General features: G+C 43.3%; 1 protein-coding gene across 1 annotated transcript; it reads right to left on the reverse strand.

The window, feature by feature from the left end:
- Positions 1-5026: 5026 nt before the first annotated feature.
- tmem240a (transmembrane protein 240a) lies at positions 5027-13059 on the reverse strand. Its single transcript, XM_056595159.1, has 4 exons — positions 13003-13059; positions 12540-12646; positions 9834-10042; positions 5027-5181 (listed from the first exon to the last, which is right to left on the reverse strand). Exons 1-4 carry the CDS (start codon positions 13057-13059, stop codon positions 5027-5029), a joined length of 528 nt encoding a protein of 175 aa, XP_056451134.1.
- Between the last annotated feature and the right edge of the window lie 1758 nt (positions 13060-14817).

Genomic DNA, 14817 nt, shown 5'->3' on the forward strand with positions numbered 1-14817 from the left:
AATTTGTGTTCACACAAATTATGAACAACGGTAAACCGGTTACTATCTGAGACATCTCTTCCATCCAGCAGTCCAACCTAACTGCTTGTCAGTCTTTTGGTTTACTAAAACGCCACTAGATGTCGCCAAACACTGTGTTACAACACTGCTCCTTACAGTATATACAGTAGAGGCTAACTCATTTTTGCTGCATGTACCCTCTTTAATATGTCCATGGTATGTACTAGCGTGACATCGGCAGACAAATTCGCAAATGCATATTCATTTGGAACCTCTCAGTTCATTTTTTTATTTCCAAGGAGTGCTATCAATGGGCAGCAGTCTGGTTTGTTTAAGAAAAATCCTCAATGGTGCTCCCATAGGGCACTCCTCTGTACAGGCTTCATATCAAACCCGCCCATTGTTAGATCAATTATTGTGATTGGCCCTACCAAGGCCAGGTCTTCTGGAAATCTCTCTGAACAGGAGGAGGGCCAGAGCCATATGCAAGCAGAAATTAGAAGATTCTTCTGCATTAGAAATGTCTTTCTTTTTTTTTTTTACGAGGCCGGCGTAAATCATCAATCCTAAACTTGGGCCAACTTTAAGGAATTTGAGAGTGTGTGTGTGTGTGTGTGTGTGTGTGTGTGTGTGTGTGTGTGTGTGTGTGTGTGTGTGTGTGTGTGTGTGTGTGTGTGTGTGTGTGTGTGTGTGTGTGTGTCCACGGTTGGGCATGTGCGCGTGCATGTGTGTGAGTGCACTCATTCTGAGGCCAGTGGTGATGACAGATGTAAAAGGTGGTTCCTGGAGTACATGCTTGGTGGGCCAAGCATCTACTGCAGTGGACACAGTTACCTCACACTTCTTTTGCTTTAGAAATTCCTGGCAGATAATGTGCAGGGAGCTTCATACTCACGCAATGAGGTCTTCTTCTCATTTGGCTCCTTGAACTTGCGCTCAGTTTTCCTAGAGTCCCTGAGTTTTTATTCTTCTCTCGTTGTTTTCGGTGCTTTTGGCTTTTTCTTCTTTGCTGATCCTCTTCCAAAGCATTTTTAACAGCTAAATCTGTCAGAATCACAGTAAATCTCTCCCTCATTTGACAAGTGAATGATTGTTTGATGGAGTCCAATATTTTCTGTTTACTGGATACTGCAAGCTTCACGTATCCAGGGACCCACGAGTTTTAGATGAGAGGATGTCTCCTGTTTTAGTCTGAGAGGAGGTTTTGATGATTACAGGTCCAAAAAGGATTTTGCAAATCATTTCTTCATGGTTTTATGGATATTATTCACATATATATGTATACATTACGTTTAGTACACGTCCCAACCTTTTTTAAAATTGAGGCTTAAAGTATTCTGCATTGATAGTTTACATCCTTTTATTTTAAGTTTTAATTGACTTTATCTCCCTAACCGAGGCCATAACCATCTTTACCAACTACGCAGACATATTGTGAAGCCTACAGGCCTAGGACCTCAGCCAGATGGTTCCACTAGCTCAGAATAGTAACATAGAACTCTTAGCCTCGTGGTTCTATAGTCATATATATTGTTCAGCAGCTATGTGTCAGGTTAGTGCAAAACAATGTGTTGTGTAACAGCCATCTGTTCATTTTCATTTACCCAGCATGCTGTATGCCTCCACCCACATGCAGTGCCTTCCCTTTAACCTAACGAACAACGGATGTGAAAGAGCTGCACACAATGCAGTCGGATGTAGGCTAAATGTGCTGTCATTGTACAGTTAAAAAGGTAAAAACAAAAATAAAATTAACTACTACTATCAGGACATAAACTTTCTTACATTTCACATTATTGCTTTTCACCAAAAAAGGTATTTCATTCCAAAATGGTTGTAGCCACATCTTTCTATATTTGTGGAATTAGTTGAGTGAAGTCTCATTTCAAGCCTTCTTGCCTTTTGGTGATTCGCTTTGAAACCCTTAATCCAATTGTAATCATAATACGTGTAAGCCTACGTGCAACATTATCTAATGGTTACTAGAAGGTTTGTAGTCACAAACATCAAATATACCTGTCTGGCAATTCAGTTCTGACGGTGCAATTTGGTTTTGTTATTTGATAATAAGTTGTCATCTTAAAAATCATTGTAAATCTTAAATTACTTTAAAGGTTTTCTACACTGACATGCTCTGAAGCTCAGGTGTCGTGGAGGAGTGCAAGAAGGTTGCCATGGAGATTTTCCTATCAGTTAAACCTATGGCTGCTGGGCTGGCCGCTCTGCATCCATTGTCACAGCAACAGCAGTTAGAAAAAAGTTTGCAAAGACCAACACTTTGACTAAAGAGAGGTGGAGGCTGTTAACACAAAGATTACTGGAAATAAGTCTTTGCCCAGCACTTTGACTAAATGTAGGCTGAGTCTACAATAGCGTTATAAGAGATACATCTGAGGCCAGCAGTTTCAATAAAATACACAGGATTTTGACAGTACTTTGCTGTGGCAGCAGAGACATTATCAGCAGAGACTGCCAAGAATCTTGAAACCATAGCAACAGAGGCTGGTAACGAGAAAGAGGTTGTAGTATCTGGTGTTGCCAAGGAGACAGAGGTAGTGGCATATGCAGTGGTAGGCAAAGCAGATACAACAGCTGTCTCTGATCGGGCGAATACATACTTACACACATTTTATAGTCACACTAGGTTTTGCACACCTCTGAATGTTGGAAGTCTTGTACAATAAAAATAACATTTAAGCTGTCAACTACAGCAACACTGAGCGGAACTCACTGGAATGAATCTTGCTGGTGGCGAAACATAACATCTAGGAATTGTAACGGTTGCTAGTGGGATGATGTGCTTTAAACACATGCAGCTTGAAAGCCCTACCAATGTTTCTCAGCTGAGGATTACTGGAGAAGGCAAAGAACTAGAGTCCAGGGGTCCATACTGATATTTAAATGTGGGCTTTTGAAGCCATTTGACACTAGTAGGTTTAAATTCAAGGATTGGCTCATTGCAAAAATATATATAAATGTACAAATGCCATTTTACATATCCCTTAGATATAATACGTTTACAAAATGTGTAAATCAATAAATGCTATAGTATTGAAATGAGCCTTGTGTGTGATCAAAAGGTTGTGAATATGGATATTGGCAGCAGCCCGGGGTTCTGTTAGACCTCATGTTTTGAGTGACACAAGCATCAGGGCTCACTGATGTGCTTCAACGGCACTTTTAATAAAACAGACATTTCATCCTCACAACAGCAATGTCTGGACAGAGAGGAGGCGGGGCTTGGGTCAGGGTTCCTTGCGCGGATAGGCTGGTTGCTCCTGATAGCTTTGAAGGAATTGGGTGCATCAAAACTGTCATCAATCATGAAAAATAAAAACAGCACTGACAACAAGGACAGAGAGAAGGACAGATCAGTTCCGTCTTGTCGGGCCGAAGAGAACGGCAAGGAAAACCCTGACCCCAGAGCTAGGGCTCCACTCCCACGCACATATTTACAACAAAGAAAAGTAGTACATTCATTGAATTGACAAAGTAACAAAGCGAATCAACCAGTGTTTTGTTCTCTTTTTTTTGTAGTTGCAGAAATCAAATGGTTTACATCTAGTTTGTAACCAGACATGTGCTCCAGTTCAGATCATTATTGGTACCGCCATTCACAAGTCAATTAACTTCCAAATAGGTTTCTATCTGTAAACTACCAAGACAAAAACGTCCTCCTCCCCACACACGCACCCGTTGAGGAATCCCCCGTACCCAATATGTATAAGTATTTACAGAAGCAGCAATCTAACCATTTCATCACAAAAATATTCAGCCCCCCCCCCTCCCCCTCCCCCCCAACCCACTCATAGAGAAAAGAGAAAGAACGCATGACACTCCATTCTCACGGCGCCATTTTACAAACTACACCCACATCTTACCCTGTTCTAAAAGAGCATGCCAAGTTGAACAATAAACACACAAAATGTCTCTCTATACAGGAAAAAAAATAACCTTAATTTATTTTTTTTGTTCTTTTCTTCCTCCTCCCTTCCCCCCACAGCGGTTCACATGGACGTAACACAAGATTAAACATGGACCCTCCTGGTTCACGTCCGTTTCAAACTTCCGGGACATTTAGTGGAGTGTTGTTTGGCAGGTTTCCTTTTTATCTTCTTTGTCCTAAGAAAGTCACGTTATGACGGGACGGGGGCCATTAGTGGGTGTCAGGGTTACACAAGTACAAGTGGTATGACCAGCAATAGTGGTCTTACAAGTGGTCGCACTAGTGGTCTTACAAGTGGTCGCAGTATTGGTAGCACCAGTGGTAGCACCAGTGGTCGCACTAGTGGTAGCACTAGTGGTCTCACTAGTGGTCGCACAAGTGTTTGCACTATTGGTTGACAAGTGGTAGCACTAGTGGTCTTACAAGTGGTAGCACTAGTGGTCGCACAAGTGTTCGCACTAGTTGGAGCACTAGTGGTCGTACTAGTGGTCACACTAGTGGTTGACAAGTGCTAGCACTAGTGGTCGCACAAGTGCTAGCACAAGTGGTCGCACCAGTGCTAGCACTAGTGGTCTCACAAGTGCTGGCGATAGTGGTAACACTAGGGGTTGACAGGTGCTAGCACTAGTGGTCTTACAAGTGCTAGCACTAGTGGTCTTCAAGTGCTAGCACTAGTGGTCTTACAAATGCTAGCAATAGTGGTAGCAAAAGTGCTAGCAATAGTGGTAGCACAAGTGCTAGCAATAGTGGTAGCACAAGTGCTAGCACTAGTGGTGGCACTAATGTTAGCACCAGTGGTCGTACCAGTGGTCGTACCAGTGATAGCACTAGTTGTCGTACAATTGACCGTGCTAGTGGTAGCACTAGTGCGTCCTACCAGTGATAGCACTAGTGGTCGTACAAGTGGTCGTACAAGTGGTAGAGCAGGACAGTTTTCTCCAGGATCTGAGGCATCTGTTGGCAATGGAGCAGTTTCAGGGACTTAAAATGGGAGAAGGGAGGAAGTATTTTCAGGTGGGCGGGATAGGGAGTGGGGGGAGGGGGAATGTATTTTACTTGAGTCCTTGGGGCGTTTCAGATTCAGAGGTGGCGGGGGCTGGGGTGGCCGTTGTGGTAGAGCTTCTGCTTGATGTGCACCATGTTGCCACTGGAGTCCTCGAGCTGCCGGTGTTGGGAGCGACGCCTCAGGTCCCGCAGGTTGCAGAACTGGGGGAGCCACGACCAGGAGGGGGTGTCTGGGGGGGGGGAAGAGTTGGGTTAATTATGCATTCATTAAAATAAAGCAACGCATAAACTTTCGATTTTATTCATAGATTAATATATTCATATCTAGACATTTATATATAATTTATATATATATATATATATATATATATATATATATATATATATATATATATATATATATATATATATATATATATATATATTTAAGTAAGGCCTATCTTTTAACAGCTGTGACACTGCCCATTCTCTGACGTGCTTGACAAAAGAGCCAGTCTATATAAGTCTTCAGGACACCAGGTTTATCTTGGCTTTAACGACTTTTAATTCTGGGAAGTGAGGCAGCAGATGCGTTCTGCGCCCAACACAGAGTGACGTATACAAGGTAAAGATTGGACGCGGTCAATAATGCGATGAGGAGGCAGAGTGGCCTCAACGCCCTTCATTCTTCCCCGCATGCCCTTGACTTCTGGCGCACGCACGTGGATCACTGAGAGGTTCCCTTCACGGCTCTACTTCAGACAAAACACACTTTTCGATGTATCGCGCAAACACTGAATGGACTCAGTGCTGATACAGTGCGATAATCAACACTGACTCCCCACGTGCCAAACGCCTTATTGCGATGTTTTCTGCTCTCGGTGGTTCTATATTTGATTCCTCACGCTGCCGGTAGCGTAGTGGGAGGCCCCGGTCGTCAGGAAACCAGGACTGACGGAACAACACCAAAACATGAATGGCTGCGCGTGGCTGGAGACAGCGAACCGCGTAGCATCCATTCTAAACCCAGCTGACGGATCTCTGCTAGTTGGAGGACGGGGGAGTTCGGGGGAGGGTGTGGGAGGGTGAGGGAGGTGGGGGAAGGGTTGAAGCCGAGCAGTGGGGGTGGGTTATTTATAGCTTCTCCTCTGAAGGGTATCTGTAGTGAGAGGGGGAAGAAGGTGGAGGATGGAGGAATAAAGATTTAAATCATGAGGTCAACTCTTACAATACAATGGCTGTATTGATCTAATCAGGTGATACAGGATTTAAATGAAAAACAAGAATGAAAGACGTTATTTTCCAGCTTCCTGACGTTTTTATTGAATAGGGTAGATGTCCAGAAATACACTTCCCAAGGGGGGAAGGGGTGGAGCTCCATAAATGGCATCAGGAATATCCTCTCTGTGTGTGTGCTTGTGTGTGTTAGAGTGTATGTGTGTGTTGGCGCGTGTGTGTCGGCGTGTGTGTACGCGTACAGATGGGCTTTCTATTTATAGCTTTGGAGAAGGGTATGTGTGAGTGTGTGTGTCTATGACAGCATATCCCCCCCAGCCTCACCTTCACATCACATCCAACACACACACACACACACACACACACACACACACACACACACACACACACACACACACACACACACACACACACACACACACACACACACACACACACACACATACACACCAGCAATAGAGGACTGAACAAACCTGACCCAGCCACAGCAGCACATCCAATACACACACACACACACACACACACACACACACACACACACACACACACACACACACACACACACACACACACACACACACACACACACACACACACACACACACACACACACACACACACTGTCTCATTATCTGCCTCTGTCTCTCTCCTCTCTCAGTCTCTTTCTCTGTCTACTTCTCTGTCTCTCTCAGCCTCTCTTTATAAAACAATGCTTTCGAATAACACACCAACACCATCCACCCTATGGCTTCAAAACTTGATTATTGGGTGAAACCAAGAATAGCTTTCCCAAGCTAGTTTCTCACATCGAGGCCAGTGTCTGGTGAGCAGCCTGCAGGATGTGCCTGATGCCACTGAGTGCTTCACATTCAAGAGTTAAGGCACCTAGAATATTCAGGGTTTATACATCAGGAATGGTTATAGCTCTCCCTAGCATTCATATAGAGAGAGATTCAGCTTCCGTATATATGAGGATCAGGGGCCGTATTCACAAAGGATCTTAGGGCTAAAAGTAGGTCCTAACTGGCGAATTTAGGAGTAACTCCTAAAAATAATGGGCGTGTCACTCTTAAATTTAGGACTCCTAACTTTTTTCACTAAGAGCAATTCACAAAGTATTTTAGGACTAAAAGTAGCACCTAAGTCTAGGAGAGCTTAAAAGTCCTCAAGAGGACTCCTAACTCAGTAAGACCTATTCACAAAGAATCTTAAAATGCCTGCGAGACGAAATGTTAGGGTATTCAACTTATTGTGGCGTTAATGCGCGATGCAATAACATCCCCGACTAACAGGAATAATCCGATTAGTCCCGAAATAAAATGTTATAAAAATTATAAGTTATAAAAAAATATATATAACTTATAAAAAATAAAAAATAATTGCGCCATCAAAAGACGAGGACGTGTTCGTCAATAGGAAGAAAGTGCATTCCATCAACACGCAGGTTGTTTTTGATGCAAATTTTAACATAGCCTACTGGATGTTGTTGCAAAGTGGCCTGGATCTTCAGCTACCCATGATTCGCGCATTTTAATGGTGAGCGGTCTGAGGCAGCTTTTTGAGATGTACCAGTTGGGTGTCACTTGCTGGGTGACAGTGACTATCCATGCAAGACGTGGCTCTAGACACCCTACCTCAATCCACAACCGGGAGCACAGTTAAATGTAAGTGATTACGCAGATTACGCTTAGTCCTATGCGTAAAACACATCGTATTGTCTCTTTGCGAGCACACAAACATACACGAAATGTTGTGGAGAGAGGAATTGGGCAGATGAAACGTCGGTTTCATGTCCTCCACGGCGAAATACGCCTCACCCCAGAGAGGGCAAGCACAGCTCACTGTATGTGCCATTCTACACAACCTCTGCAAGCGGAGGAACATTCCACAGCCAGACGATGATGATGATGATGATGGCGATCAACATTACAAGGAATTTGGCCGTGTGGAACCGAGTGGACAGGCATTTAGGGATCACTTTGAAAACACATTTTAGGTAAACACCTTGGCACAAATCAGTCAACACTTGGGTAGTTCGTAACATTTATTTTCTTTTAGATTTTAGGTATTTTTATTGTTTGCTTTCTCTCTCTCTTGAACGTGCAGGCTACAACGTCATTATCGTGGTCTGCACAAAATTGTCATCATGCGTGTATTCTGCTAACTGCACAATAACTACTTAATAGGAATTAATTTCTAGCCTAGGCTATTTCCTTGTTTTTCGGTGATTCAGTGGGCTCGTCTGAACAACCAATCACCGAACTGACAGCTTCTAAACTCGTGCACGAGAATTGACGTAATCCATAGCAACGGCGCGTCACTCTTAGTTCACTCTTTGTGATTTATCCTTAGTAAGAGTAGGTCTCAGCGGCTTTGTGAATGACTTTTAAGAAAAAACTCCTACGTAAAATGTTTTAGCGCGAGTTAGGAGCACTCCTAGCGGTAAGATAAAATGCTTTGTGAATACGGCCCCAGAGATAGCATGCATACACTTTGTTAATATTATATTAATTTATATATATATATATATATATACATATATATAACATTTCAAATGTTTATTCAAGCCCATCAAATATATGTCATTGCTTAACATAAATTGTTAATTTATATGCTTTTATTTGAAATAAGAAATTAAAATATTCGGTTTGTGACTATTGAGCCTGATCTGAAACCAAATATCACTATATTTGTAGATTATTATGACCAAGGAGATCTCTCGACAAAGATCTCATCACATCCAATCACATCCCCAAAAATGCATGTGTTAATAATCTGGCTATAATTCAAAGATGCCACATATATCTGTGTCTTCACTGAAAACCTCAAGTCTCTATCTCTCTCTCTCTCGCATTGATTAAACAAAAGGACTTTCTTTCAACTCTACTTCTGGCAGTTTGCAGCTCTGCATCTCAAAGTCCAGTTAAAGGCGCTTTCAGACTAATTACTTTTACTGACATATAAGCACAAATGTCTATTGATACTATACGGTTGATCCTTATAGATGGCACCGACTGTGGCTGGTTTGGTTGCAGATTAAGTTCTTTAAATCTGTCTAGAAAACAGAATCACAACTACCTTACACTGGCTATAATTACATTATAATAATCACATTCTAATCATAAAATGATATATATCAGTAATCACATATTTTATTATTTTCAGTAATTTAATAGTAAGACAATATAAAGCTTAACATTACAGCTCTTATGTTTCATTCATTGGTAATAAGCTGGCTTTGACTATTCCTATTCCCCGTCTACGATCCACCAAGCTGATTCTTTGTATGCAAAGTGGTTGCCAACCGGGGTATGTGAACCCAGAAGAACCTGAACCCTGGGGGAGATGAACCCAGGGGGTAAATTAACACTTAGGGTACATGAAGCCCTAGGGTTGTTTTAATATTTTATACATTGATTATTGCTGATCAATTAGGTTATGAGAAGGAACAGATGTATGCCTCAGCTACTTCTATTTTAAACTCCTGGGCCATTAGTAGTAATAATTATGCTATATGGTGATAGTATAAGTTCCCGACTCAGCAATACCTCAAATAATTCCATATCTAAAATAGTGCTATCTGGTAATAATATGCTATTAGTTCAAAGGAAACTGGTTTGGCGTGGAGGAGGTGGACAACGTGTGGGAGGAGAATGCGCTAGCTTACCGTAGTAGCGGCTAGCTCTCCATGCTCGCACGGCGCAGTGGAGCAGCCCGTCCATCCACAGCAGCAGCCAACTGATGCAGAAGCCCAGCAGCAAGCCCAGCATTAAGTCCATCTCCTGCTTGGTCACGCTGTCACTCACAAAGTAGTTCTCCGAGGAGTCCACCAACGAGTGATCGCCGTCGTACGGGATCACATAGTGAACGTGATGTCTAGAGAGAGGAGACGGAGAAAGGCCAACGCTGGTTATTATGGGTTGGGTCAAAATACAAAACGCAACTCCAGTTAAGGTGTAGTAATGATAATGGGCGGGCTTGTGACCCCTGATGATGTGTGATTAGGCACATTGAAAACATAATTTTGTTACTGCGAACCATTCCGAGCCAGGTGATGAATACCCTGGAGGAAAAAAATGGGTGCTCCTCTTTGCACAACTATCTGGATGGTTTCTCTTCTGAATTATAAATCCAAATCAAAACTATCCTCCCACTCCAAACTAGTAACAACATGACATAAGCCAAAAGATAAAATATTACCATATGGTTGCTTTAAGATCCAACCCTTCACATTTTGTATCTTTGTGGTACAGAATCTCAAGAGCGAAAGCATTAAGTAGACCTACTTCAGAAATTCAGTATCAAACATAAGTGTAAGGAGGAGAAACACATGTAGGGAATGATAAAACAATGGGAACCACCTGCTCCAACCACCATTCTAATTTAGCTGTGAACTCATTCAAACAAACCCCATCTTCACCCTAGCATCATTTTGGCCAGCATAATGAAACAATGGTTTACCATCTCATCTTACTATACCGAACAGTATCATCTATGTTTTAAAAACCTGCCTAATGCAACACCTTCTCTGAAAATAATCTCTGTAATCACTGAGTAATTCAACCCCAAATTAACGACGACAATGACTGAGGAAGACAAAGGTTTGTGTGTGTGTGTGTGTGTGTGTGTGTGTGTGTGTGTGTGTGTGTGTGTGTGTGTGTGTGTGTGTGTGTGTGTGTGTGTGTGTGTGTGTGTGTGTGTGTGTGTGTGTGTGTGTGTGTGTGTGTGTGTGTGTGTGTGTGTGTGTGTGTGTGTTTGATTCTAGTTTGATTAAAGCTGCCTTGATGGGATTCTCAGTTCTGGGTGTACCGCGGAGCTCTTAGTCTCAGCCACACATTGCTGTCTTACGGAATGACCGTCTCTAACTTTTCAGGTCAGTGAATGTCTGCATCACTAGACAATGACCTGAAAACAGGGAAGAGGGGTTGGAGTCGATACAGTAGCTGTTCCAGACATCTGCAACCATTTGTGATGGTATTATTATCATTCCTAAAGAGAGTTGCATTATTGCACACTTAAGTCCGCAAGCAGAGAAGATGATGTCGGGTCGATTGTGAAATTTCGGACATCAATCAAAGAGCTGCTTGAGTTACAAACGGGGGGCGGTGTGACATAGATTTGATACATTCTGTGCATTTGCATCAATAGTCTCGTGTTGTGTATATTGTCCAAAACAAACACTCGGTCACACTTAGTGTGAAAGCGAGCACTTTAAAACACTTAACAAATGCACTTGCAGTATACAACATATGGATTTAAATTCCTTACAAATTCTGTTTCCGTCATGCCCTCATAAACGCTAACAAAGTGAGACCTTATGATCAGCTCTGACCAGGCTTAGAAAGCAGATCACTCAGGCTGCTCTGAAACAGTCTCCTATTGGGGTATGGGTTATAAAGGGAACTTTATTGACCATCTCTGACTTAACAAACAATCCCAGTCCAGATCCACTGAGTTACATTGGCCCTGTAACTAAACTGTTCTTGATGCAAATGAATGCTGATAATCGTACTGAATAATGGCATAAATTCACCTTTCGGCACAAACAAATCGTTTTCAATAAAGTCAGTTTCCAAAACGGACAACTCAAGACACCATTAAAACCTGTATCGTTTGGCAATAACCAACTACGCCTATACACTGTAAAATGCCAAAGCAAATAATTCAGGAGCTTTTTAAATCGACATAATGTATTTATGTGGCTTCAACACCGTTTCGTATGCAGCGGACCCCAAATCTGCCCTGGTAAATACCGAGACATACTGGAGACCAATAGGCCGACGCCACCACCACAAATAATCGGCTCCTACGCTGACAACAGTTTAGCAGCATCTCGAGTCATTTGATGCAAATACCGGGGCACCATTCCTTAGATTAATCGCTCGAAATCTTCGTTGGGCCCATTGAGCACATTAAGGTTTGACAAGCAAAACAACGGCGCGATTTGCCGCTGCTGCCCACACACACACACACACACACACATACACACACACACACACACACACACACACACACACACACACACACACACACACACGCACACAGGCACGCACACGCACACACACACACACACACACACACACACACACACACACACACACACACACACACACACACACACACACGGTCAAGGACCCACGCGCATACGCGAACGCACACGCGTGCACACACGCACGCACGCACACACACACACACGCACGCACGCACGCACGCACGCACACACACACACACACACACACACACACACACACACACACACACACACACACACACACACACACACACACACACACACACACACACACACACACACACACACACACACACACTGTCTAATGAAAATATTAGGCCAAACGATGGAGGTGGCGTTTACCTTCCACAGTTGCAGTGACAGACGCGGTCTTCCCCCCGGAGATGCGGTAAGATGTAGTTGTGAAAGCGGTCCAGTAGCGCGTTCATGTCCATTAAACAGGCTACTGCCTGCAAACAACCATTCCTGTCAGTCGGGACATGTCGATCCGTAGACTAAACAACACATCACTGGTTTTATATCCAGCCCTATATATTTATATGAGAAAACCGGTCCTGATCCTCAGATAAACAGTTTATAACCTACTTGTTACAGCAGGTAATTAAATATGAAGTAACCTAATTATACATGTCTGATTGTAGGCTGGCTCTGATTTTTAGAGATGGTTCTATTCTATATTTATGGCATATGTAGGCCTATTGGTGACATGATTATATTACATTCTTATTTATTTCAGCAAATGGAAGGAAACTGTTTCAATGAAAATATTGAGAAAGACATATATATAATAGTGTGTATGGCTTACCATCACAATCGAAGCACCAAGAATCATAAAAATCATGGTGGTTGTGATCATATGCATTAAAACTCCTGAACCGGCCGCTGTTCGTGTCGCCCTCCTCTATCCGCGGCGCTGTGGACGCTCCGGTCGGGCTCGAGGTGCGCTGTCCCGGGATGAGACGCTCATCGAGGCGGCCTTATACCGCACCTGGCCCCCGGTCCTTTGACTGCCCGGGCTGGGGTGCAGCAACACGGCACACGAGGTGGGCTCCAGCCGGCCCTGTCTCTCCCACCGTCCTCAGCCGCGTTCCACAAGACAAGATAGCTCCTCAACGGCCTTCTTCCCAACACCTATTCCAGATATCTGTCGAGTCGATAGCGCAGACCGGCTCTGGTACCTGCGGAGGCTCCAGCGGGCCGGGGTTTGGCGGATCCGGGTTGCGGGTATCGATGTGTCCTGTGTCCTAATTACTGATGCAGAGGTATCTTTCCGGTTACGTTTTTCAACCGATTAGCTCCTCTGGATAACACACAAACACATACACACATTCACACACAAACACGCACACACATATAAGGCCTATATAGGGCTATAAAAAAAAAATCCCCCACTGGTGTTCCCCGGGTAGATGTAGGCCACGCCCCCTTTCCAAGTTCCTCGAGCCTCGGCGTTTTTTGCTCGTATTTATTCTGAAGAGTTTCCCTTCACGGTCTCCTGGAATCCATCGGAGTGTAGTGTATAGCCTCGGTGTTTCAAAACGATCGCTCTCTCGGTCCCATATCACAATGCGCCCATGCAGCATCAGATCATCCAGCGTCGAGCCCTACAGCGCATCCAATGGACACACAGACCCACCCTTCAGCCCCCGTTCAGTCCACACGAGCATCGGTAGGTGCTTCCACTCCCGAAACCAGACATCATAATCCCATCTTGTCTCCCAGCATCCAGCTTCCACATCCCCTCCCACTCGGGCTGCGATCTCCTGCAGCGTACGACAAGAGCTCACGACCGAATTCGTGTACTCGAGGCTGTCTTTATAGCACTGAGCTTGTCATCTTTTTTTCTTGATGACCAATATGAGAATTTGGTTTCAATCAATGTTTACTTGCTTCCTCGATCAGTTGTGCATTCATCAGCCTTCACAAGACGGTGCACTCTCTGATTCTGCGCCATTTGTCCGGGCCCCATTTCAGTTCATATGTCCCGGGTAATTCGTCGAATAGACCCATTACCTCTGAACACTGGACGTCATTGCCAAATGGTTCGCTGAATAAAGGATATTATATTTGTAGAAATGACAGTGAACTCATGGTTTAAACTGGTATTGTGTGATGGCATAGGCTACTGTTTCAGCACCTCGGAGAGCGGACTAATTGGCGAACAGCTGTTTACACGCTCTGGGTGGCCCAGTACAACATATTGTGTGTATAAATTGGTACTGGTCAATTAACTGCAACTGCAATGTTGAAACACATATTTTTTAATAAAGCATACATATATATTTTAAACATTTTGTTTGAAATATTGTTGAGCACATTTACATTTTTCTGTGTCACAAATATGGCAGGAATTGGAGCACAACGGAATATATCAAACCAACCCTTGGGGGAATTTTGAATTCTGAATTAAGTCAAAACTTTTACCTATATACTTTACAGTCTATGGCCTTACAGCCAGATGTGTGGATGAGGGTTACTCTTTTTATAAGAAGTCCATTGTTGGGTTGTCCATAGTAGTATCTTCCTTGAAATGGTAGATATGAATAATAAGTCTACTTCAAAAATGACATGGCCTTGAGCATATCTCTACATAATTGCCTAACTAAAATTGCTGTAACAA

Source organism: Gadus chalcogrammus, chromosome 7 (genome assembly GCF_026213295.1).
Source record: "Gadus chalcogrammus isolate NIFS_2021 chromosome 7, NIFS_Gcha_1.0, whole genome shotgun sequence".
Classification (NCBI taxonomy): Eukaryota; Metazoa; Chordata; class Actinopteri; order Gadiformes; family Gadidae; genus Gadus; species Gadus chalcogrammus.